The sequence below is a fragment of the Amphiprion ocellaris genome, chromosome 9 (genome assembly GCF_022539595.1).
Source record: "Amphiprion ocellaris isolate individual 3 ecotype Okinawa chromosome 9, ASM2253959v1, whole genome shotgun sequence".
Lineage (NCBI taxonomy): Eukaryota > Metazoa > Chordata > Actinopteri > Pomacentridae > Amphiprion > Amphiprion ocellaris.
In genome coordinates, this window is record NC_072774.1 from 14,262,394 (window position 1) to 14,288,435 (window position 26,042).

At 38.4% G+C, this 26,042-nt stretch overlaps 2 protein-coding genes across 3 annotated transcripts; one reads left to right on the forward strand and one right to left on the reverse strand.

Moving 5' to 3' along the window:
- Nucleotides 1-2,921: 2,921 nt before the first annotated feature.
- efhb (EF-hand domain family, member B) lies at nucleotides 2,922-11,009 on the reverse strand. Its single transcript, XM_023266552.3, has 13 exons — nucleotides 10,512-11,009; nucleotides 10,325-10,384; nucleotides 9,143-9,286; nucleotides 7,817-7,994; nucleotides 7,500-7,610; nucleotides 7,248-7,377; nucleotides 7,052-7,132; nucleotides 6,889-6,956; nucleotides 6,611-6,765; nucleotides 5,941-6,148; nucleotides 5,540-5,767; nucleotides 3,970-4,151; nucleotides 2,922-3,076 (listed from the first exon to the last, which is right to left on the reverse strand). The coding sequence occupies exons 1-13, from the start codon at nucleotides 10,581-10,583 to the stop codon at nucleotides 2,930-2,932; spliced, it is 1,764 nt and encodes a 587-aa protein (XP_023122320.1). The 5' UTR covers nucleotides 10,584-11,009; the 3' UTR covers nucleotides 2,922-2,929.
- Nucleotides 11,010-11,170: 161 nt separating this feature from the next.
- On the forward strand, nucleotides 11,171-21,398 carry rab5ab (RAB5A, member RAS oncogene family, b). Of its 2 annotated transcripts, none has more exons than XM_023266544.3 (6): nucleotides 11,171-11,325; nucleotides 13,183-13,409; nucleotides 14,426-14,577; nucleotides 16,329-16,451; nucleotides 16,740-16,833; nucleotides 19,486-21,398. In XM_023266544.3, the coding sequence occupies exons 2-6, from the start codon at nucleotides 13,244-13,246 to the stop codon at nucleotides 19,599-19,601; spliced, it is 651 nt and encodes a 216-aa protein (XP_023122312.1). In that variant the 5' UTR covers nucleotides 11,171-11,325; nucleotides 13,183-13,243; the 3' UTR covers nucleotides 19,602-21,398. The 2 variants fall into 2 exon arrangements, with proteins under 2 accessions (XP_023122312.1, XP_023122313.1); XM_023266545.3 differs by having other exon boundaries at nucleotides 11,175-11,329.
- The last annotated feature ends 4,644 nt before the right edge of the window (nucleotides 21,399-26,042 follow it).

Sequence of the window (26,042 nt, forward strand, 5' to 3'; positions counted from 1 at the left end):
TACCCTTAACTCTTTAATGTACTCCCATATGAGGTCTCATTTACACTTCCTCAGTGCAGTTTCTGATTCCAACATCAACAATCTACTAAAGTTAGAAAGCCTTTGGGGTTGTGGAGTTAGAGAGAATTAGTTCACCAGACCTATTTGTAGTCTGCTCCTCATCCTTACTTGCAGCTTGAGTTTACATTAGCAACTAGCAGCATACCACATCAAAATCTCACAGAACTCTTGGCAGTCTATTTGCATTGTAGGTTGCCAGGTTTCGACAAGGAAGAAAAGGCTTAAATGCCCATTGAAGCAGTAGGTACACAGCTACATTTGTGAAGTTCTCTCCAAAGTCGTATTTCACAACAGTTTCTCCAAAAAGTGAGTGGAATAGAAAGTACAAGAGAAAAATTTGACACTGTATACTAGTATTCTGGTACTTGACTGAAACCAGAATTTTGGAACTGATATAAAGCAACAGGCAACACAATCCATTTTCCACAGCAAGGAGAAAGGGACATATGTTGAAGTACAAGGCTGTCGGCAACATAGCTGACTGCTCAGGAAGTACTTTATAGGCCAACAAGAGACCATAACACAAGTTAAAATTGTTAGAATATTACTGCATTGCTGCAAGCAAGAATGACTAATTCTACCAGAAAATTCTCCACCTTAGCCCGTGCCACTGCCAGAAATGCGTCACTTGTCAAAGACATCACATTTGACAGGCTCATGAATGTAGCATGTCATCCCATTTTGTTAAAGCCTGCTGCAATATTATTAATGTTGACAACATATCTGACAAACAGAGAGGATTCTGTCATTAGCGGCCGCTAATTCATGCATAATGAAACGCGCTGAGGATTATTCTAATTTTTCCTGCATAGTAATATGCAGGATCTGAGGAAGTTTGCGTGGGGGTTTTTGGTTCCAGTTGAGCATCTCATGGAGTCATAATGGGATTAAATGAGTGCGGTTAGCTTAGCACATGTCAATATGCTCATGGATATGGTGAGAGCACATTAAACAATTAACCACGCCTGTGCATCACTCAGTTTAATGGAAATTAACAAGAAAATAATAACAAGTGGCGAATACACAAAAGCTAATTTTTTTCCTATTAGTTATTTTATTGTTTTGTGTGCGTTCTGACGTGTGGATCAGTTGATGAGCATGCCAACCTGTGTCATTAATCTGGTTACCAAAACAGATTGCAAACAATTCCTCACATCTTCTTGAGTGTTTGTATGTCTGCACGTGTCTAAGCTCCAACGCGACAGAAATTCATTGTGTTATCTATGTCAGACTCTCATTTTAAGGTTGATTAATAGAATTACAAAGATAAATATGCTTGGAAATCAAATCTAATATTATGACAGAACAAATAATAAGGTACAGAGAATGTACCTCTCAGCATTTACTTGTCTTTTTTTTTTTTTCCATCATAGTAACAGTCACACAGGCTGTTTGTTAAGTCCAAAGCAATCAATTGAAGATCTAAAACTGTTTCACAGCAGCTTAGGTGAACCAACAAAAGATGGCATGTTGCTTTCAACAAGACAGATGAAATGTTGACATGGCAAATTAGCCATTTCCATGTGTGAAATTCTATTTTTAATTTTAATAGAAAAATTTATTCATGTAAACCGACATGGAATAGGGAAGATAATATATATTATCTGACAAGTTTAGCTCATGAATTTGTGGTGATGGTAATATTATGACTAATGATTACTAGTGATTGATGACAGCAGCTATACACAAAGCCTGGAAAATGCCTTACGTTGTTTTTAACTGAAAGATAAAATCAAAGCAAAAAACTATTCAATGCAACAAAATTGAACACTGGTTTAAACTTTTTCAACTAAACTACACAACTCTTCTCTTGTTATACTGACAGAAAACTAAACTCAATATTCAGGCAAGAACAAAGTCAACTGTAAGTCATACCAAGTTCTGATTGACAAAATTCCTCAAAAATCTGTGATGTCTGTTGCTCTCTTAAAAAACAAAACAAAAACAAAACATACACCCGTGTATCCTCTTTGAGGAAATCTCAAAGGCCCTAAAGGGAAAAAATAAAGGTAGATATTTACTGGTGCAATATGTGCTCTGTGATGCTCTAATGGCTGCTTTGAAGGCTGCATGTAAACCTATATCAGATAAGTTGTCTGTTGCTGTTCCCAGCGATGAAAACAGAGCTTCAAAGAACATCTCAGTTCTTTGGTGTATCATCGCATACGACCAGCTTGATGAAGCAAGAAATGATTCCATATATTGAAAAATACATAGCAGGTGCTGTATGCCTGTAAACATAACCTTCTTTTGAAAGGATGTTCAGCTAGAAAGTGGTATCTGGCTTCCAGAAAATTTATGAAGCAACAGGAAAGACAGCACTAAAAAAGTCTTAATGTTACAAATAGGTCAAAAGGTTGGACTCCAAAGTTTTTGGGAGTGTGCTCTTCCTATACTTACTGTAAACCAAGCCCAAGCTGAACACTGACTTTGCTCATTCAGATCTCTCGCAGGTCACTCCTACATTCATATAAACAACATAATGACATTAACACTGGTCCTCCAGATGTATTGTATTTTCCCACTTTCAAAGACAAAATACAAACAGCTTGTGATTTACTTTTTTTTTATCAGAAGGCTTTACCTGAAGAAGAGGTGCCTGAAAAAAGTAGTGTTGCATTATGGGTGTCAAGTGAAAACTTCATAATGAATGTTTACTCAGATGAATGTTTACTCCTACATGGGTTGAATCTATTTTGCTTCATTTTGTAAAAATGCTCTCCCATCAAATTAAAACATGTTGGAGGTACAAGGTTTCCACCAGCCTCCAGATACATTGCCAGATGGAAAACTTGACTGTGATGAGCCAAAAAAAAAAAAAAGTACCAGTTAAAAAAAAAAAACAAAACAAACAAAAAAAACAAGATCATTACATTGCTTTTATTTCCTTGAGTATATTACGGAAAACCTCCACACAAACCTCCCCATTCGGTTGCTTCATGGATGCCAGCTTCCAGGCCTCCTCAAACGTGTCCTCAGAAATATCCACACCAACATTTTTGAAGATCTCTGCAATCTGCGATAAAGAGGTTAAAAGTTGTCACTGGCTTAAAAAAAAAATCTGTGAGGTTTAATGTTGACTTATTTGTTCATTAATTTATTCTTTGTTCTGTTTATTTTACTGCAGTGAACCTACACTGCAGCAGGATAAAGACTTTCAAAGACCAATCTGAACAAAGAACAGAATGAATTTGAAATAGGCTGCTGATGGAAAAGTTCATTTAACTTTTCCTGGAAAAAATGTTAAAAAACATGAACATCTGCTGGTAAATGGTAATTCAAACAACACATAATCAACAAATAGAAAAAATTATGAGTTAGACAGAGATCACAGAAAAGGCACATCCAATTGAACAAAACAAAGTCTCTCACTAGATTTCCATTTTTGTGACAAGCAGCCTTAATTATTTAAATAACAAAAAACGCCCTCCAGTCTGAGTTATGATTTCAGTGAAGTCTTTGGAGTTCAGTTGAGCATGTAAACAGAAAAAACTGTCCACTAACTGGACTTGTTATGTTGTCTAAATTATTGCTGCAATAAAAAATGCCTTTGGTAAACAGATATTTTGATAGGTCACACATAAATGTAGTTTAAGATATTAAAGATTGCTGTGTTGATTTTAGGTGGCAGGTACAGGGTCTAGTATTGTGAATGCAGCTTTACTGCCTTGAATAATGATGCATCTAAGCAGAACAGATCCAATTAAGATTATTAGTACCACCTGGGCTTTCTTCAGTCAAAAAGACAAGAAGGTCTGCTGTTTTACCAACATCTGCCTCCTTCTTTCCATACCCATTAAAAAAAGTCCACTTGATTAGTAATAACAATTCAGTCTTTCATATTAAAAACAGCCAGTAACATATCTCCCAAAGGCAGTGAGTCAGGTTTCATAGTTGTGCAGAACGTACCTCCTGCTTGGTGCGAGGACAGAAGAAGTGTTCCTCATGAACACCATGGTCAGCGTGAACTGACGGATGTAGAAGATTTGCAGCAGTAGATGCATCACCATAGTTATTTGTGTCACTGACTCTTTTGATACGAGGAGCTGGAAGGTCTGAGCGCACAGATGGGATCCCGTAGGTGCGGCTACCTATGTAAAGAGAGGACAGTGAATGAAAATTGTATAAGTTAAATAACTAATTTTTAAAACGTGTTTGTCAACAGATTTCCTCAAACATGTAAAATGCAAAAGGTTTTATGGATAGAGTGCTTTTAGTTTGCAGTTGTCACTCATGAGACTGTGACAAAGTGGGTGCAAAGCCAACATTTTTCCTCACCACTTGTTCCTGGACACTTTCATTCAATACATTACACAATGTCGTTTTCATTATGTGTATTTTGCTCTAGAGTAACCATGCTAGTGTATCATTGCATACTATCCTAAGTTTGTTTGTACAGTTTACATCCCTCATTTGGGGAATTCAAGCAAAACAGACATTACGTAGTTTTAGTTATCATTTATTAAATTACATGTCAAATGTGGTTTAAATGTTTGTTCTTTTGTTCATACTTACCTTTGTTTGTTCCTTTGTTCAAATTCAACATGCAGAATTAGTGTTTGGGAGGGGCCTGTCTGCCCAGCACGTCCTGAATTTATGGTATTGCTGATGTCAGAGTGACATCACTGGGCCAGACCAAGTGGCGGGTTTTTTCTTTTTTTAAGAATGTTTCTTTTGTATTAAAGGCCATCACTCAGTAGTGACTTCAAATGTTTGCATCCAAGGGAGACATTTGGAAATGCCAACAAGTCTGTAGTGTGTACAGTGCTTTTGTTTGTAGTTTTGTTTGCATCAAGGTTATAGATTAGGCCACCGTGCTGTTTGATGGTAGGGCTGAAGTGATAAAGGTGTGAATTTACCACCATATATAAGCAGTAGACATTGTGTGACCCCAGAGACAGGTGGGGATGTGCTGCCAAATTGTGCCATTTTTTGAATAGCTAGGGGTTACACTTGAAGTTATTTTTCCTTATCAAATATTTTCTTGCATTGTTTTGTTACTTTTTCACATGAGCAGAGAAGCACTGTAAGATAAAATATTCACCTCTTTTGCACACAGGAAGGCTACTGAGTCTGCCTGCCTACCACCTCCCTGAACTTTCTGGCCAGACTACTCCACAGAGACAAAACACCATTTTCTGAGCAGAAACTAATTCTGAATTGTGCTACGACTATGTCAGATATTTGTGATTAAGGACGGCATGTCTACATGTACCCTGCATTGTTTTTGGTAATGGGAATAGCTCCTGGCAACGAGTGGTACTTATGTTTTACCAGTGTGTCCTCTGTTGATCAACCTGCTTTCCTTTACAGTGCACAGTATGGCAACAAATGAACTATGCTGCCACCTACAAATCCCACTTCATGTAATTTGATCCTTTATGTTCTTAAGGACAAAGTGCAGACATGTAGCACTGTGCAATAATGTGTATCTAGTGCGCAACACCTTTGTCATGACGAACCTCTCAACCTGACTTACTTAATGCAACCGGACCATCACTGACAGCCCCGATAAGGGAGGATGAGGTCACGAAGTGGTCTGGGTCTGCAATCGATCGCCTCAAGGTCCTGACAGTCTTCAGTGAGCTGCCTGGCTCAACAGGCTTTAGATCCTCAGGTTTAATTAAGCCCTGAGAGTGACAAGGCTGTTCTAATTCTGAGAAAGCTTTCCTTTCTGTGCTGACTGGACCTGTGCTGGTCCAATACTCTGCAAGACACAAATAAAACAAAAGAATGTTCATGCAATCTCTGCATAAACTTGAGTCACAACTGTCAAGACTGGAAAACTTTTCAGCATGATGTTGGTGTTCAAAAATCAGTACATAAAAATGTTTATGTGAATTAAAGTGCTCCAACAAAACAAAGGTGTAACTGACTGACCTTTTGTCAAAATGTTTTGCTCTTGGCTGTTGATGGGCATCTTGTCCTTCCAGTTGAGAAAGTTAGCAAACTCCAGGAAGTTGATAAGTCCATCCTTGTCTGTATCACAGTAATCCATCAGGTCATCCAGAACCGGCCCATTAACATCCAGCTGGAACTGATGGCATACTGTCAGCAGGTCCTCTTTGTCAATCATCCCATTTCCTTTCTAGTCATGAAGACAACGATAAAGAGACTTTATTGTCATTGTGCAGAAGTACAACAAATTTTTTATGGAATTAGTCATTTACATGAAACAGACATACATGAAAATGCTCAATGATTAAAGTATGTGCTTTCAACCGTGGGACTGCAAAACAGGAATTATAGAAGCATTCTTACTTTGTCACCTGTCTTAACACAGGGTCACATTCTTGGCCTAATTTTAAACCAGGCAACTTCCTCATTGCAGACATTTTGCCTTACCAAACATAGGTGTGGCTAATAACCCTGGTAATAGGTGGCCGGGACTAAACAGAACTCAGCTTTCATTAATGTTGTTTATTGTCACTGTGGTTGTGGATCAGTGTCCACTTTGGGAAAGAATGTTCTCTGCTTTATTTGAATATTCCTTGATATAAAAAAATGTTTGGGAGTTCATACTGTGTTACTCTGCACACTACATTCCTACCTTGTCATAATATCTGAATCCCTTCAGCAAGGAAGGGAATTTGTGGAAGTTGACCTTCTTGAGGTGGTGTATTACTGCACTGACCAGGCTGCGCTGTCTATCTTGGCCTCTCACGAACTTCCCTGGCTCTGTGGAGTGGATTATATCTCCAAGACCTGTGGAGGAAGCAGGCAAATTAACAAAACAGCTCTGACGTGTATTTTTTAGCATAAACAAAATCTGCTATATCTTATATATTCCAGGATATAGCATGAAAAACATTTTTACATGAACTCTACCATATTCATCATGCGGCAAGAGAATGCCGAAAGTGTGACCAGGTGGAACGTGCAAGGTATATCCTCTCCTGTAAAGATCGGTTTATTGAGAAAAAAGTTTAAAAATTGTTGTACAGCTAGTCAGAGATCACAGAACTGGTTTGAAGAAGTGACAAAAACTTACTTGTTATTGGCTTTGCCAATGTGTGCTGCTAGGCTTTCGCTGTTCCCAGATCTCTTCCAAACAGGATTAGGATTGTGAAACCTGTTGCAAAATATTTATAATTTTAGAATAGATACATACTGAATGTATGTATAGTGTAAGGGAAATCTGGGATAAAACAGTTAGATTTGTGGGTTTTTTTCATTTGAGCACTTACTTCTGTGGCTCCTCCAGCCAGTGGAGAGTTTTCCAAATATTACGACCATCATTGCAATGAGGTGTGGGAACACCAAAACTGCTGTCTTTACTGTAGTGACTCCAGTCATACTTTCTATCGATTTGTTCACCTTAAGTAGGAGAATCATGTTGTATATTGTATTGAATGCAAATGACATTCAACAAACAAACAGCTTGTGGGTAGTAATGGTGAAGAACTGAGGCACAGTAGGAATTTTTACTGTCTTCTCACCAACAAAATAGGCATTATGGTTACGAATGTAAGCTTCATGGCTCTCCTTAGCATCCGTCTCTATCTCCTCTGATGTTTTTGAAGGGTTAATAAGCTCTCCTGCATTCAACCCTGAATAAAAGAAATGAGAGACATTCAAAAGCAAGGAGGAGGCTCATCATTTCAGTATAATGATTTCTTCCTTAATGAGAAATAAATGCTAAATAAATATTTGCATTTTACATTTCAGCATTTGTGTCTTACCAGAATTAAACCTTTTTTTTTTTTTTTTTTTTTTTTACTGTATCAGCCATCCATTTATTGGATATTATGCAAACCTTTAAGTGTTTTCACACCAAATGTAGTTTTGTCGTTGTACCAGGTGGGGAGATTAGCATGTTGGTCATGTGACCTGCCTATCGGTGCTTTCTTGCTTGAGGCGTAAACAGAGTCACTAAGTTCTTGCAACTTCTGTTGGAACAAGGTCTTTTTGGGAGGATTTAGCAGGTTTTCACTCTGTTGGAATAAAACAAAAGTAAAGAACTTATAACCAAATTCTGATTGTATGACATCAATAGATGCTTAGCATATTAGCACAGTTTTTCTTTTTTGCTTAAATTAAAAAAATACCAGTAATTACATTACCATCAGACATGGTCAGAATACATATATGTGTGTGTGTGTGTGTGTGTGTGTGTGTGTGTGTGTGTGTGTGTGTGTGTGTGTATATAATACTGTGTTTTTTCTATAAAAAAATAACTTCAGTTATCTTGTTAGAAATTCCTAAACAACACAAGTATTTCCTATTTCATAGCAAAATCAAAAATTTATGAATATGCAAATATATTTTAATTCAAAAAGTTTACAATGGACACAAAAAGTCTCTTAGATTACGAAGACCACTCTCATTGTATATGCACTGCACGCTTCAAGTAACTACATCTCCTTTGCCTACTGGAGCGGGAATAGCTTCCGAACTATTGGTATTTCACAGATCATTATAACAGGTACACAGCTTCAACTCAGATGGGACTGAAGTGAGTACAGAGAAACCTTCTGCCTCCAGCAAATGAATGTGAAAACTACCTTCTAGTGTCAAACTCTGAGCATACATTATTCTAAAGAGTGAGGCTCAAACATTCAAGAGAAATAACCCCAGGGTTTTTCTTGCATACATGAATTTTTGGCACCCCCCAAATAGCTTTCAGGCACACACCCAAAGAGATTTCAGTCAGCGCCATCACCACTGCCAAAATGGTAAAATTTGGGAGTAAAAAAAGACATTTTTAACTAGTTTTGTTAATTGAAGTTCATTTACTCAAGAAAAAAAGACCTATTTGCTTATCAAATGCTCAGAAAAATGCATACATTTCTGTCAAAATGTAATCTACATTTATTGCATTTATTGTAAAGGGAATGATAATGTTTACTGTCATATGTGGTCACCATCCAAGGACCCATTAAGAGAGAGGAAAAATCCAGAAACTTCATCAAAACACATTATCGTGTGGAACTAGACTATCAGCAACATTATAACATGTCAAAAAGGCAAAGAAGTTTTACTCCAAAATCTGTAAGACCAAGGTTTTGAGACCTATCAACCTCACCATAAAGCAGAGCAATAAATTATTGATTGGCACTGATCTAAATAATGTGGTACTCACACTGAGGGATGGTTTGGTGCTAATACCATGAATAAGAGTGCTGGCAACATCTGGGTCATCTGTCTTCCCGCGATGTACCCTGATAGCTCCTGGAGCTGGTTGACTGCTCTGGCGGAATTTTCTTACCACCGGTGGGGTCGGGGGCTGAAAGGATTTTGATATGAAAGAATATGAAAACCTTGAAGCTGCAAAACATATTCAAGAAGTTTTTTCTCAAGAACTCAGAAATAACCATAAACTGTGTGAGGATAACTGAAACTTTTATTGTACACATAGGAACACAAAACTTTAAGATTTCAGCATCCTTTCGCTATCACAGTTTAAAACGATGCAATTCATACATTGCAAAGGCTGCAATTTAGGATGTATGTTATGAAAGAAATCTGTTCCAAGGTTTAAAGTGATGAGACAATCTTCTTCTTTTACTTTGGGGTTTTACCTTCAGGAGTCACCACAGCGAATCATCTGCTTCCATCTAACCCTATCCTCTGCATCCTCTTCTCTCACTCCAACTAACTTCATGTCTCTTTCACTACATCCATAACACTCATCTCTGGTCTTCCACTAGGCCTCCTGCCCAGCAGTTCAAAACTCGGCATCCTTGTACTGATACATTCACTACTTTTCCTCTGTACATGTCCAACCCATTTCAGTTTGGCCTCTCTGGCTTGAGCTCCAAAACATTTAACCTGCGTTATCCCTCTGTTGTACTCATTCTTGATCCTATCTGTCCTGGTCATTCCCAAAGAGAACCTTAACATTTTAATCTCTGCTACCTTCAGTTCTGCTCCTGTCTTTTCCTCAGTGCTACTGTCTCTAAACCATATAGCATTGCTGGTCTCACCACCGTTTTGTACACCTTTCTTAAAATGATAAGACAATAGTTTTACAATTTCAGGTCGTCCTCCATGTGTTACAGTCACATGGTAATGATGTCTCATGTGGTAATAGTTCGTCATAAATTTAAAATATATTACATACTGAATACTGAAATGAAGCAGGACTTAAAAACTACAGTGCAAATTGCATTGTCTGTCAGAAAAATCGCAATTAAATATTTCAGCTGTGTTATGCACGCACAAACTGGGGAAATGGCCTACTTCAGAACAAATTAAATATTCATATATATATATATATACAATATTCAATATTCATGCACACACTAAAAAAATATCGACTTACATTTGCCACTTCTGTTAAACAAGTCTCAGTCCTGTCTCCTACAGGTATTAGCTTCCCAGCCTGGTGTGAAAAGAAAAAATTGCACAGGATTAAACATATAATATTCGTTCGGAAATTTTTTAAGCCAAACCGACACACAGCTAGCCGTGTTAGCAAGCTAGCTAGCGTTATGTTTAAACTGACTCACCTTCGGTATGTTTAGGCCTCTTTCTGTATATTTTATTCGGTCCGAAGAAGTATTTCCACCAGTCACACTCATCTTTATTTAACACGTAACAGAAACAGACCTACATGTATCTTTAACGTTCGTCTTGTTTAACAGCTTGCGACTGGAGGAAAGTTTTAGCATTAAACAAGTTTGCAGCGACGCGTATTTCTAAATATTCGGACGGTTAGCTGTGCACTCGTTTGAGTTTTGTTGCTTAGCAACATCACTCATGAGTTGAAGAGATACCGCGACAGGACAGATACCTTATCTCAGCTGAATACAAGATTCAAATTAGAACAAGCAAAAAGTATGCAAACTAATAGGGATGGCATCCCAAGTTGTTTAAACTGACTGTCAATCAGTTTCTATTTCTTTTTTTCCCTTTTCCTTTATTTCTTTTTTTTTTTTTTTTTTTTTTTTTTTACACAGTAAACCTTTAAATAAACTATTTTTTTCTGTCTATATCCTGTAGAGATTCTTGTAAGTTTTTTGTTGATGTGTCTTGTAGTTCTGTGGAAAGACACACTGGTAAATTGGGAATAATTCCTAACCTATGATTGGTCCGCGGAACAGATACGCAGGCGGATTGTCAATTCCAGTCATACGATCTGTCATCATCCTTCGTACAATGCGAAAAGGGAAGTTGAAAGAAGTGGGAGAGGGAGATCGCGGAGCCTTATGAAATCTAACGTTATAGTAGCTGGCTGGGTGCTCTACACACTGTGAACAGACTCTGAAGTGCAGCACATACTGTCCTGGAGGCACTATTCATATAACTAGGTTCCTCTTTTTGGTAGGTGAGTAGCTAATATTAGCTATAGCTAGCTAGCTAATGGCTATCCGGAGGGCTCCTCCCGATGCGGCCGCAGCTAAACAACATTTGCCTACTGTGTTAGCCAGCCCAGTTTCTTGCTAGCCGACACTGGAAGGGCCGTGCTAGTTAGCATAATAAGTTAACCTTGTGGGCTCTTAAATCCGGATAAGTCGTCGCGTTGAGATCACTATTACATTGACCCACTTTTAATACAACAAACGTCTGCAGTGCCGTTTAGAGCACTTATTGATTGGTAGTTCGCTAATTCACCGTCATGTAGCTAACGTTAGCAAACTGTCACTAGCTGTACACACCCAAACCTGCATCATCTGAGTTTTCTCAAACGTTCCATAAATGTCATATTTAGTGTGTATAAGCTTGGTTTGTAGGATGCTATCCGAATTGAAACTAACGTTACAAAGGCCATACTACGCATTATTACAGGTAGAAGTGGTTTTTGGATAGACATTTTCAACTTACCAGCTAGCTATGTTGCTAACGCTAGCAGTTGTTACTCTGCTAATTCGAGCCAGTCGGCAACAGCATAACAGGTTATTTGTGGTTATCTGTGTGTCGTAACGCGATTTCGACGAAGTTGACAGTCATTATTTTTGGAATGATACACTGCGTTTACTTGGTCGGGGGTAATGAGAAATGTCTAAGTTATAGAGACAACCTCGTGTTGTTATTGTCTGTTTAATATGGTTGTTGATGTTATTCACCTTTATACTACAGACGCATTCACAGGAAACATTAACTGTAACTTAACTCTGGAATGTTTTCCCACATATGTGCCCAGACTCGTGTCATAATCCCCTTTGTAACAGTCTGCTTAACATAACTTGGAACCTCCCACACAAGTTGCAAGTGGGTTGGTTTTGAGATTTTCACAGCCACACCAGTTGGTTTACTTGCCATTTGTAGTATCAGTTGGATTGATGCAAAGCAGATACTTTGGACCTTTTGATATAGAAATTTTGCTCTTTCTCTTTGTGTCACATCAGTTTCCAAAATAATAGGCTTAATGTCAGGTGGAAAATTGACGCTCACTGTCTGCCAAACTCCAGTATGCTTTTGCCAAACCTGTTATCGTAGTTAGTCGCTATGGCAAGCAACCAACTATTGTTTGGTGCGGAAAGAAAGTATAGCTGGTAATGTGAAACGTTTGTTGAGTTGATGCGTAACAAAGTACAGGAAATAGTTTTTGAAGGAAATATTTATCAACAATACAAAAAAAAAACTTTCTAAAAAGGATAAATTCTTAAAAATCCTAAATACTTCCCCAGTTTCCAAAAATATGTAGCAATCTGGGCATAAATGTTTTAGTTTCTTCGAGATTTCTTAGCTTTTTATAGCTAGTTTAGACCGAAAATTTAATGCTGTTCAGGTCAGTTTTATCTATATACCGTCACACCATAAGTTATTTCATAGCACTTTACAATCCACCTGTATACAGGCAGCACAGAGAGAAATCCAGCAAATCTAATGAGCAAGCATTTTGGAACTAGTGGGGAATGATCTAGAGTTAACAGTACACACCTCTGTTTCTAAGTAATTGTATCTCCGGCGTTAAGCATGTATGTAACCATGTTAATTCAATTTTAAAATGTTTTGGTGTGTGCTTGCATCACAATTTAGGAATGGTAGCATAGGTCATTAACTAAAAGCTGCAGGCTAAATATTTTAGAGAAGAACAGGCTTAATTTTTTAATAAACACAGGAAACCTATACATTTCAATTTTAATCAAAATTATATCTCAACTTTGATTTTTGAATCATTTAGATTTTTATTATTCTGATAATGACACTTTGCTTTATATTCTGTCCTCTGCTCAGGCATTTTCTACGGTTTTTCACAGTCCATCAGCATCCAGGGAAGGAGACCAGACAGTGTGACATGGCAAGTAGAGGTGGAGCCACACGACCCAACGGGCCAAATGCAGGCAACAAGATTTGCCAGTTCAAACTTGTGCTTTTAGGAGAGTCAGCAGTGGGAAAGTCAAGTCTTGTACTTCGTTTTGTCAAGGGTCAGTTTCATGAATTCCAAGAGAGCACAATCGGAGGTATGTATCTTCATAAGGCTGTGTTGTTGCTTTTTTCTCTGTAAATAGCCCTGCAAAATATCAATATTACAGACATACTTTAATTGTAATTCTTGTCACAGTGAGGTTTGCAGTGAATAGCACAGTAGAATAATCACTGATTTTCTAAAGCTCCATTATAGGGACACAAACAAATAGCTGTCACAAGAGTCATAATCCCCTGACAGTAAATAGATTAAAAATGTGACAGCAAAAATTGGCACTTGTGACGTTAGAGTACAGGAAATATTGCTAAGAGTAGAGGAAGACTATGCAAACAGTATAATAATGAACTGAGAGGAAGGGAGAATGAAGAGATGTGGTTTCAGTGCACCACTGAAGATGGAGAATTCTAAGTCCCAAAAAGTCTGATAGGAACAGAGACCTGTGAGGGTAATTAGGTAAATTCCAGGACATTCACTTCTAGTTCCTGGTATGTCCGGCAGCTTTTGTGAGCTTAAAGCAGTCAGTTATCATCTACATAATTTTATCACTCTGTGCCAAACGTACTTCTTCCTTGAAATTGTATGTTCAAATAGGACTCCATCCATTCCATTACAGTGCTATTTCCTGAGTCACCTCCGGCCAAATGAAAAGATTTCAGATTTCGCTGAATGCCTATCAGCTTTTTGGCTGTTAACTAATCTATTCACACTTGATAATAGGGCAAGAGGAAGGCAAAGCCACACCTAAAAGTTACAATTAAGCTTAGAAAACAAAGCACTGTTGTCCACAAGGCTCCTCAGAATGCATACACAGGTTTAGGCACTGTGTCCAATTGAATCCTAACCTACTTATTGCTTCAGCACCTATCCAGATTTTTAATACTAAACATGATATTACAAATGTCCCGTCTGCCAGATTTGGAGCAAGTCAACCAGTGAATCCACCTGTGTGTTTCCAGCTTTGGCCTTTATTACCTTCACTGAAACATGCATCTGTAGCTCAGTAGATAAAGACTCGATTGTGATTAGTTTCTCTGCTTTGTGCCCTTGCAGCTGCCTTCTTGACTCAGACGGTATGTTTGGACGACACAACAGTCAAGTTTGAAATCTGGGACACAGCTGGTCAGGAGCGCTACCACAGTCTGGCTCCCATGTACTACAGAGGTGCCCAGGCAGCCATTGTGGTCTATGATATAACAAATGAGGTGCGTAAGGTACCAGGTTGTCTGTCTTGTGGTTGTTGCTTACCTGCGCCGTTTTCGCTTGCCTTGCACTACGTTGTTGTCAAAGATTAGGAACCAGTGGGGGTTTCCATCTTGAAAGTTCTTAGTAGCAGTCGAGCTAAAAACAGAAACTTATTTTGGTATCTTGAAACATTAACAGATGAGTCATCAGTCAACAGCACAGTGTTTTGTAGACAATGTAAATAGGCCTTATATGTACATTTTGTCATTGGCTCTAAAAAGGTTGCACATTAAGGCCCTCAAAAGTATTTTTTTAAAGCGAACAGTTTATATTTGTAATCTTTAACCTCAACATGTTCCATATGTTAAACACAGAGTATCCGCTTTTCGTCATTTCTTAATTTCAGGAATACTGATTGCATCTAGAAATACCTGCATGTAACATCATGGCAACACTAAACGCATATTTATGTTGAGAGGCTGCTTTGTCACTATGCTGCCATTATCATCAATGAAACTGGTGAGCAGCGTGTAAGTGGTGTGTGGAGATCTGCACTGCAGATGTAAAAATTGCCCAGTGTTCTACCTAGATTTTTCACACAAGATATAAAACACAGGTCTTTTACACAGAAATGAGTCATAAATTGTTTTTTTTTGTTGTTGTTTTTTTTTAAATTCCAGTATACTGTAAATGGCTACTTTATAATTAACTGGGCCAGCTGATGGTTGCTTAGTAACATGGTTCTGTACAGAGTCGGCTGTAGTCTGTAGATGTTAGCTTATTTATATTACACAAACTCAGTGAAAAACCTAAAGTTTTACAGCAAAAACTGAAGACACAAGAATCGTAATATGAGAGTTCACTGTCTTGTTTTGCCACAACCTGACATCGTACGTGCGCTGCAGGATTGGCCAGTAAAAGGATACATTCCAGTTCACAGTTCACGTATGTTACATGTTCAACATGAACAAAGCAAAATTTTTATGTCATTGTCAGTGATGTCACAGGCACTTAAACAGATACACATCAGAACACTTAGAAGGCTTTTTGATTACAAAGAGAGCATATTGGATTTGGAATCGTTAACCTGCACATAGTCTGCATATTAACTATAGTGTCCACTTTTCACTGCCTTTTCATTCCAGATATATTGATTGCGTCTACAAACAGCCACCTGTAAGACAGTAGATGATTTTGTTAGATCCTATTTACCTGAAATATAGACTCAGATTGCTTTCTTGTATGTCATATTTGTAAACAGATGTGCCATTCTTTGACAGTGACATCAAAAGCTAATAAAAGTCAGTCACACTGGACAAGGAGATACAGTAGAGCAGAATTTATGACAACATTACTATTGGCTTATATCAGTGACAAAGCCAGCGGAAATTAAAAGGTATGAAGTCCCTCCTGACACTTTTAAAGATCTAAAGACTAATCTAAATACTTTAAAGCCCTGAACGAACACCAGGCAGGTCATTCATATTTTTTACATTTTTGTTTTTTGTGCACTGCTTAACCCAGTATTCTATATCCCTGCCTCCCATACGCTACAAAATACTAAATTTACTGTACCAGTGGACATTTTCATTCAACTAATATTTCATCAGAAGCATAATTTTAATGATTCTTCTGGGCCTCCATCAAAAGATCAGCCTAATCTAACATCACAGGAAGTTCAGCCTGTTTTCCTCATCTTTCCATCACATGGGTCTTATTGTTATTTTTACTAACGGAGTCTCCCCTTACCCTTCCCTGTTCTGTTTGCCAGGAGTCATTTGTACGGGCAAAGAACTGGGTTAAAGAGCTTCAGAGACAAGCCAGTCCAAATATTGTAATAGCCCTGGCTGGGAACAAGGCTGATCTCGCAAACAAGAGAGCACTGGACTTCCAGGTTTGTTTTCTTAAAACCCTATTAATTACCTCAAAACCACAGAATTCATTAGCAAATAAACTGCGGTTTGTGTGCATGTCTGTTGAAGCGAACATAAAACATTAAACAGACCGATTCTCAGGATGATTTTTATTAATTAGGCATATTTGTGGAGAGGAAACACCCTGTAGACTGCTTGGAACGTGACTGCTTTGCTTCCTCTGGTTTAGTTTTTTTGTCCATTCAAACTATAAAGTACTTGGAGCCATTTCAACTCATAATTTCCTGATGTTGTTTGAACTTCCATAGGATGCACAGTCATACGCAGATGATAACAGCTTGCTTTTCATGGAAACATCAGCAAAGACCTCTATGAACGTGAATGAGATTTTCATGGCCATTGGTAAGTGTCTCCGTTTAAAACTTATAGAGTGTTAAAATAAAATATCATAAAAATTCTAATAATAAAATGTGATGTGGAATTTTACTTGTGACCTTCTAAGCAGAGGTAGCCACTAGCTGTATTAATATATCCCTGACACACTCCACACAGTCTGCGTTCTGGCTTACGTTCTCTGTTGAAATATCATTGAGCAACAGTAAAAGATGTGCACCTGTCCTGTGTCAACATGTTACTGTATGATTCATCGCAGTGCGTGCATGGTACGGTGATGTCTGATATGTTGGAAGTGATGTTTGCTTCTTTACCATTTGCTACAATCTTTTACTGTGTCCCACATCAGGCAGCACCTCTTTCTGAGTCTGGATTTCAGTGCAAATCTTGTAATAATTGGCTACCATAATGCAGTACGAGGCTGTTGGTTCTCTTCAGTCTATAAACTTGGGTAATAGCACATAAGAATTTGCGGTTGTCATATTCCAGTGATTATCTGTCAATGATGAACTGGATCAATGAAAAATCCACTGCAGAGTGAGACTATATATCAGCAGGTTTAAAACCAACTGTGTGTTTTATTAGAGGCTGCAAAAAGTTGTTAATCTCTCAGTTAGGGCTGAAACGATTCCTCAAGTTATTCCAGTAATTAACTGGTGGACCGTGGTCCAAGTCCGGACCCAGACTTCATCCTATACAGCCCAGGACCTATAATCAATAAATTATAAGGGGATTTTAAATTTGACAGGATGCTTTGATTTGAACGGGCGCAACTTTTCCAGCATTTCTGGCATTTAGCAGATCAGAGGACTGAACTACGAAGGCAGCTGAACATAGTCAGGCTTTAAGGTCAGTCGGATCGACGGAAACTAAAACCTCAGTCAGAGTTAACAGGTATCACGAAGGAGGTTGTTACCTTTCTTTGTTTACTCAGACTTTCTGCTTCAGACTCGTCTACACAAACAGGAGCGTTTAACACATCATTTGACTCGTTTTCCACACAAAATGAACCTATCGCGAACAAGTTGTTTCAGTGGAGAACAATCCATCCATCCATCCATTGTCTATATAATCCTCGTTAGAGTCGCAGGGGGCGCTGGAGCATATTTCAGCTGAATTAGGTCAAAGGCAGGGGACAGTTTATGATGGTTAAAAGCTGCTAGTGGAAATTATGTAAGACAGGAATGGTAGTAGAAAATTGTTAAATGTGCGTAATGTATTTATTTTACCGATCAATGGAGCTGATTATTTCTAACAGATAGCTGCACAGTAAAACTTTAAAACTTCTTATATTCAAACATGATATTATATTGAAGTGCATGTAGGTCTGACACTGTCTCATAATGAAGGAAATCACTTTAATTTGTGGTCAAATCAAAGTGAAACTAATGTTAGAGATTGAATATTCTCTGTAATAAATATTAATAAACTGATCAGTTTTCTTATTTGTGTTCTATCAGCTGCAGTACCAGCAATTTAAACGGACCAAACATAAAAACATATTTATGCAATTTCTACATCACCAACTAAATACATGTCGGGTTCCCATGGCTTTAGTTTTAGTAAAATACCCCTTTACTATACTGTATATGTACAATACACCGCAGATGTCCGCCTGTATTCCACCAGGACGTTTATTTCTGTTGCACAGCGCGCTCACTTCCGCTTTTGATGCTGTATGCAAAGCACGGAAACTGATTACTTGATTAATCACCAGAATAATCGACAGAATACTCGATTTCTAAAATAATCAATAGTTGCGATAGCTGTCAGTGTTTACTGTCAGCCTCCTACATGTTGTATTAGTTGTCCTCTTTGTCACCAGTGCTTCCTGCTTTGTTGGCAACCTCGAGATAATCATAGGGTTTAATAACACTGCATTTGAGCTATACTCGTCTAAATGCAGTTTTGGTCTCCGTGAAGTGAGACCATCTAATTTAGGAGGAGGGACAGGCTTCAGGTCCTTTAAGGACACCGACCTGTTTCAGAGATGTAGCCTGTATGGACCGTGATGCGGCTTCTGACAGTTTTAGCTATATTTTTACACCGATTTTAGGCTTTTCTTAAAAACGTAATCAAGCAGGTTTTTTGGACATTATGAGTTGTTAGCTCAAACTGTAAAATGTGGTTTGAGGTATAAACAGTGTGGCCAGTGCACAGTTTGTCCACCAGAGAGCGCTAGCCGGCTTGCTTTCAGCATTTGTGAAGTCTGTTGTTCAGTGTACACAAAGTGGCCACATTTTAACCACTGACGGGTAAGGAAATAAACATGTTACAGTAGCACGATGTGTTGGGAGTACAGTAGCTCCTGCGTAAACATTGCAGACCACATTCACCCCTTTTTTTGCTGCAGTGAAATCTTTCAGCACGATAAATGCACCTTACATCACTGGAATTTTGCTCAGGTATAGTTTGAGGAACGTAATAGACAGTTCAAGGTGTTTACTCGTCCTCCAGATTCCCCAGATCTCAATGCAGTCGAGCGTCTGTGGGATCTGTGGAGGACTTTAATGTTGTGGCCGACTAGTGTTTGGTCTGAGTTCTTTCGATGTAACTTTAGTCCACCTTCACAGCTGCTTTCACTCACTCTATAAAATAAATGTTATAATGATCTAATATTGCTAGTGACTAACTCCTGATTCTGTATCTTTGTCACTGCAGCAAAGAAGCTACCCAAGAATGAGCCTCAGGCTGCCGGAGCCAGCAGTGGGCGAAACCGGGGAGTGGACCTGACAGAGACGGCTCAGCCCACCAGCCGTCCCTGCTGCAGTAACTAACCCAGCTTTTCCTGCTCATCTTCCCCACACACATCCCACCCTGCTCTGCTCCCCCCCTCTCTCTCAACTGAACAACATCTGGACATCGGGCTCCTCAGCTTCCTGACGTCAGTCATGACCTTCAACCTCCCTCCCCTGGAATAGCTAAAAGACTCTGTATAGCTGCATTTCTAATACCTTTTTTGTTGATGTTCTTTTTTTTTTTTTTTAAAACCTTTTTTAAGAAGTGTATATCAGTATAATGGATGCATGTATCACTACAACGCCTAAAAAAACACACACATTTTTATCTCCTATTCAGTTGGAAGACTAACCCCAATTTAAGAAAGAAGAGCAAGCGAGAAACCTGTGAATGTGTGATTGTGTTTTTGTGTGAGTTTCGAGAAGTGATTTGCTGATGAGACAGTGTAGCCTCATTTGTCACTTGACAGGGTTGACTGGATGTTGCCTCTGGTAGTCTTTGAGTGCAGGTTAAATTTTGCTCCCAATAAGAAGAAAACCAAATCGTTCCCATCTTCAGATGCCTGACTTCTCCGACTGTTTGTTGTGAACTGCTGGTGTGTGAAGACAGTGCCAGGAAAGGATTGTCGTGAAAAACGAAGATCCCCTCCCTCTTCTCATCTGTTACACAAGGAGACATGTTAATCCAAAGCTCCTAATGGAAAATTGCAGAAAATAAATGTGGTACTGTGCAGTTTTATTGAGCATAGAAGAAAAATGACCTTGAAACACATCTGGCTACCCATTATGTGCAAACATCTGTTGACAGACACGAGAGTGTGATGTTGCTGTACATCATACTGAGCAGCAAAGTCTTCATATTGTGGAAAACTTGAGAGTTCTGGAACATGAGGAAGCAGCACCTTCAAGCTCACGTAAGGCTGCTATGACAGGATTTTACAAATTTGGCTTTGCTATTTAAAGAATGCTGTCAAGTTGCAGTGTCATCACAGAAGTCTGATGTTAAATTTTGCAACTGACGCTGAAAACAAAACCAGCAGGAAGTCTGAAGACTGTAGAACATCCTGCTCTGTCAGCTGTCTTGCAAAGACTCGAACATACGACTAGTTGTATGTTAAACTCTCGGCTTTGTGAATCTGCTGTTTCCGTTCAGGCCAGTAGTCGACCTGCATCAATCTGGGTGGTCAGAATCAAAGTGGGCGGTTGTTCTTAGAATAGAGTTCAGACAACACACAAACAGAAAATTGGACTACTAGCCATTGTTGCAAGTCTGTGGAAAAAAGAAAATATACTCTAATGTTGTTATAGGGTGCAATGTCGCAATGTTGTCTTCTTCTTCTTCTTCCTTTAGTACAGCTTGCAGAGCTCCTGTGCTCACCAGGAAATTTATCTAGAGATTCCGAACAATTGTACAGTTCAACATAGGGTCTGCTTTTTTATTTTATTTTTATTTTTTATTTTCATTCTAGACCTTGTCACAAATGGGTCAAATGTTAAGCAGTGGTGGTCTTTTAGGTATATGTAGTGTTATTAACAAAATCCCTCTCTGGTGTCTTGTTACTTTTCTCAGAAATGGTCCATAGTCGTGTTTGAAAGGAACTTTTATTGCATTGCACAGTGTTGATCATGTTTTAATTATTGATGACTGCCCTTCGATTTTATATGACAGACTGTATTGGACTTGCTAACCTACAGCTATAAGCAGGTAGCATAATTAACCTAACTGGTGGTCTCTCTTACAGCTCAATGAATTTTAATGATGTAAAACAGCATTACTAGTGATGGGCTGATCAGTTTTGAGTGTCTGAATACAACTTAATAAATCCAATAAAGAGGTCTCTGGTACGCCTTTTTGCTCCGAATATGTCAGTGGCACAACTTAAATGAAGTTTTGCAATAATATGATACAAGATTAAGCTTTTCAATGCCATGTTACTCAGGGAATCTACTAATTACAATCTGAACAGATCTGAGTTTCAAGGTACTCACAGTCCTTGTACATTCGTGATTACCAGATCCAAAAACGACCATTTCATTTTCACATGCAACAGAAATAAGAGTCAGCAGCTTCGTGGGGCTGTGTGTAGGCACAATACATACAAGCTAACAGGCTGATCTTTAGCAGGTAATGTTATTTCTTACACAGTAGCATGCTGCACTTGCTTATTAGAAGTAAACACGAGGTTGAGCTGAAGTTGGTGGGAATGTCAGTAAAACAAATTACACTGAACATATTGTAAACTCAGCACGGTATTTTTTTTCTTGCTTAGAATTAAAAAAAAATCTAATTTCTATTATGACAGTTGCAGTTAAATTTATGGTGGCACTCACATGGGTGTTTGATGACAATGTAGAGGTGCTGTGTGTTGAAACAACAAATACATTTTCTCCTGTGTTAAAAAGAATGGATAAAACTGAATAATACGTGCTATATTTATTGTTTTTGTTCATAAATTTTGACCAGATAAAGGTTAGTGCATGAAATGTTTAGTGCTGTGTCTAAGATTTAGCAGCATCTAGTGGTGAAGTTGCAGATTACCACTGACTGCACAACCATTGCCTCACTTTCCACCATGCAGGAGAACCTATGATGGCGTATCTGGGCTACTGTAGACACATGGTGGTGCAAACATGTCGAGCTCCATAGAAGAAGACCAGATCATCTGCAGATGTAAAGGAATCATTGTAAGGCAGTGTGGAGTTTACATGTTCTCCTTGTGTCTATGCAGGTTCTCTGCAGGTGCTCCAGCTTCCTCCCACTGTTCAAAGACTTACACTGTGGGTTATTTGGTGATTCTAACTCAGCTGCACTTGTGAGTGTAGGTGTGCAAGGTATGTGTGTTTAAGGTTGGATATTTTACATGATGAAGCCGATATAGTCTATAGATGGATAGATTTCTGATAGTAGATACCCGAAATCCTACACACTGGTCTTAAGGAAACATGAATGTGCCTTGTTGCATTTTACTCAAAAGTGCAAATGTGATTTTATGAAGGTCTGGGTTAGGCTTAGGGTTAGGTCATTAGGTTTAATCCCCTACGTTGCACATTTTCAGTTTCAATAATTGTGTTTTCTATCCTTGTAAATTTTAGGTACATTTGGACTCTTAATTGGACAAAAAAAAGCTATTACTGCACACTGTAAAGAGTAAGCAAAACTGATAAAAGTTAATGCAGCAGAGACAGACATTTTAATTCATAACATTCAGACATTTGAATCAAAACATTCCAGAATTCAAATCTTCCGGAATTCAAATCATAACATTCCGCCACCCTATTGCAGAGAGACAGGCAACGAAGCTCACTCCCATTCACAAATTTACACCTTAGTATTCCGAAATTCAAATCATTACATTAAAAATTTTAATTCACAGCATATCCCTCTCTTAATCAAGCTCATTAGTGAGCAGTTAGGTGCAGCTACCAAAAGAAGGTAATTGGGTGTTGTGTGCACGGGGATGTGTGACATGCATGTATGGAGGTTTGTATGTATTTGAGGTTTTTTTATATTATTGTAACATATTTATTTATATGTGTAGGATTGTATGTTGCTTATTTTATGTGTTTTAGTAGTATGTGTTCTGTCTTATGTGTTGCAGGACAGCTTGCTTTTTTCCAAGACTAATTTCTCCAATGGGAGACAATAAAGTGAACGTGAACTTGAACATTCCAGAATTCAAGGCATACCATTCTGGAATTCACATCATTAGATTCCACCAACCTATTGTAGACTGACAAACAACCAAGCACTATCACATTCACACATTCACACCTACGTGTTCTGAAATTCAGAACGTGTCATTACATTCGAAATATTAATTCATAACATTCTGAAATTTCAATCAAAACATTCCGAAATGAAATTCATAGCGTTCCAGAATTCAAATCACAACATTCTGGAATCCAAGCCATACCATTCTGAAACTAAAATCATTGCATTCCTAAATTCGAATCATAACACTCTAAAATTCAGATCACAACAATCCAAATTTGGAATCATAACATTCCAAAATTCAAATCATAACATTCTGCCAGCTTGTCACAGAGAGACAGGCAGTCAAGCACACTCACATTCACACATTCACACCTGTGTCACAAAATTCAAAGCATTACATTCAAAATTTTAGTTCATAACATTCCAAAATTTGAATTAAAACATTCTAGAATTCAAATAATAACATTACAGAATTCAAATCATAACATTCCAGAATTCAAGCTATAGCAGTCCGAAATTAAAATCATAACATTCCTAAATTCAAATAATAACACTTTAGATTTAAAATCATAACATTCTAAAATTCTTATCATAACATTCTAAAATTCTAATCATAACATTCCAGCAGCCTATCGCAGGGAGTCAGATAACCAAGCACACTCACATTCACACATTCGCACCAACATGTTCTGAAAGTCCTATGACTACATTCAAAATTTTAATTCAGAACATTCGGAAATTGAAATCAACACATTCTGAAATTCAAATCAAAACATTCCAGAAGTGAAATCATAACATTCTGGAATTCAAATCATAACATTCCGGATTTCAAGCCATAACATTCTGAAATTAAACTCATCAGAGATTGTGATAGTCCTTAGTATAGGTCAAACTTCAGCTCTTCAAGAGTTCAATCCTACAATTTGTTTAATTCCACTTGATAGTATTGTTATAATAACTGCTTGTGGTAACGCATATCGTTCAAGTCCTACTCCCCAAAGACTGTATTTTAGTAAAAACAATTTAATTAATTAATTTAAATTTTCTAATTTTTCACGAGTTCTTTTGTCAGCAATTTCTGTATATTTCTATCTTCTGCCACCTCTCTGCGCTCTTGGCCTGATGCCATCCCGACACTTCACACACTCCCCATCCTCCGAGGTCACATCAGATGAGTCTTCTGGACTCTCAGCCCGCCTGATCGCATTTTTGGACAAGACTCAAATCACAGTTCTTACAAGCTCATTAACAGCTTGTTCATCCAGCACCATCCACATACCACTGGAGTCGAGAGGCAGCAGATAGAGAGAAGGGTAGGTGCATAGCAAAGGGATAAATAACCAATTAAACTCATGGTTAAGCTAGTGAAAACCCGTGCCTCGAATGACCAAACTGGCTAAACAATGGTATGAAGGTGGTGGTTTACCCTCACACCAATATAACAGAGCGAAGTGTTGAAAGTCTGAAAAATTGATCAGTAGCATTTTTTTCTACAAAAAGTACAGTTATTCTGTATAATCCATACAGAGCTGTCAGATGTTGTCACAGTCACCGTTTCATCAGTTTAAGCTGAAAACCTGTGGATTATCTTACATTTTAATCCTGTAAATACCGAAAAGAGAGCTTCATTTATCTCTAATTAAATTAATGTGCCATCATAAATCATGACTTGGTAAAATAAAAACAAAACCTTCTGGAGTTTGTATCACATCTTCATCAACAGATGGAAAGTGCTCAGAAAAAAACTGGAATATACAGTGATTCAGTGACAGCTGGGCAGACTCCATGTGCTGATGAAGTTGCTGATCTGAAGATATGATTGAAATCCAAATAGCAGCAACTGGAGGGACCTTGTGCTGAGATTGTTTTCTCATTAGCTGATTTCATCGGCACAAATTAACTTTGAACATCATCACCAAAACTGACTATGTGAATAAATATCACAGAGAAATTTATTTTCTGTGACCGCTTACCTTTTGAAACTGAAATGACCAAAGATGACAAAAACAGACAGAAAAGAAAACACCAGCCTGTTCCACTGTCTCAAGAATCTCATGAGGACAGCGAGGATGAATATGACTTTCATTATGAACCACTTGAGACCCCTGTATCATCTACAGTGGATACTGATGAACCGGCTGAACCAAGGATGGAGATTAACGACAGGCACCCACTAAGGAAACAGGAACTTCCAGATCCAGCCCCTGCAGAGCCTCCTGGTGGAGAGCAGCTGGAGGAGTTCAATGCACCTACTGAAGATTTGCCTGTAGAGGACATACACTTTCCCAATGGAAATGTGTTTGGATGCTCACTGTCTGTCTCTACCTCATCGAGTATTGCTGGTGAACCAGAGTAGCACCCCTACCAACTGCCACAAAGAGAGAGATGCCCGCTGAGACGCATGACTTCTGATCACCTGGGCATCCCTTCCTGCTACAATGTCCAGCCCACACCCCAGTTGTTTCCTGTTTGTCATGTGGGACTGGTGCCGTGGTTGAGCCCCTATCAGCCATACTACCCCCAGCCCCCTTTCATATATGCACTCTAGCAAACATAAGTTAATAGACTTTTGCCATGGGCATCTCATGGACTGTTTTTTGGTAAATGCCATGGACAATTGGACGCTGTTCTTACAGATCTTCACCATGACAAATATGTGAACTGTTGAGCAAGATTCACAGAAAGACTGTTTATGATGGACTGTTTATACAGTGGCCTGTCAACTAACATGGACCGTGGCCTTGTGACCATAGACTGGTTATTAA

What these genes read in the sequence shown, in the direction of transcription:
- rab5ab (XM_023266544.3), top strand. Translation starts at nt 13,244, where the DNA reads ATGGCAAGTAGAGGTGGAGCCACACGACCCAACGGGCCAAATGCAGGC. An exon ending in AGAGAGCACTGGACTTCCAG is followed by an intron (nt 16,452 to 16,739) that starts GTTTGTTTTCTT and finishes GAACTTCCATAG; the next exon opens with GATGCACAGTCATACGCAGA. An exon ending in TGAGATTTTCATGGCCATTG is followed by an intron (nt 16,834 to 19,485) that starts GTAAGTGTCTCC and finishes TTGTCACTGCAG; the next exon opens with CAAAGAAGCTACCCAAGAAT.
- efhb (XM_023266552.3), bottom strand. Translation starts at nt 10,583, where the DNA reads ATGAGTGTGACTGGTGGAAATACTTCTTCGGACCGAATAAAATATACA. An exon ending in GATTCAGATATTATGACAAG is followed by an intron (nt 6,149 to 6,610) that starts GTAGGAATGTAG and finishes CTTCATGACTAG; the next exon opens with AAAGGAAATGGGATGATTGA. An exon ending in GCAAAACATTTTGACAAAAG is followed by an intron (nt 5,768 to 5,940) that starts GTCAGTCAGTTA and finishes TGTGTCTTGCAG; the next exon opens with AGTATTGGACCAGCACAGGT.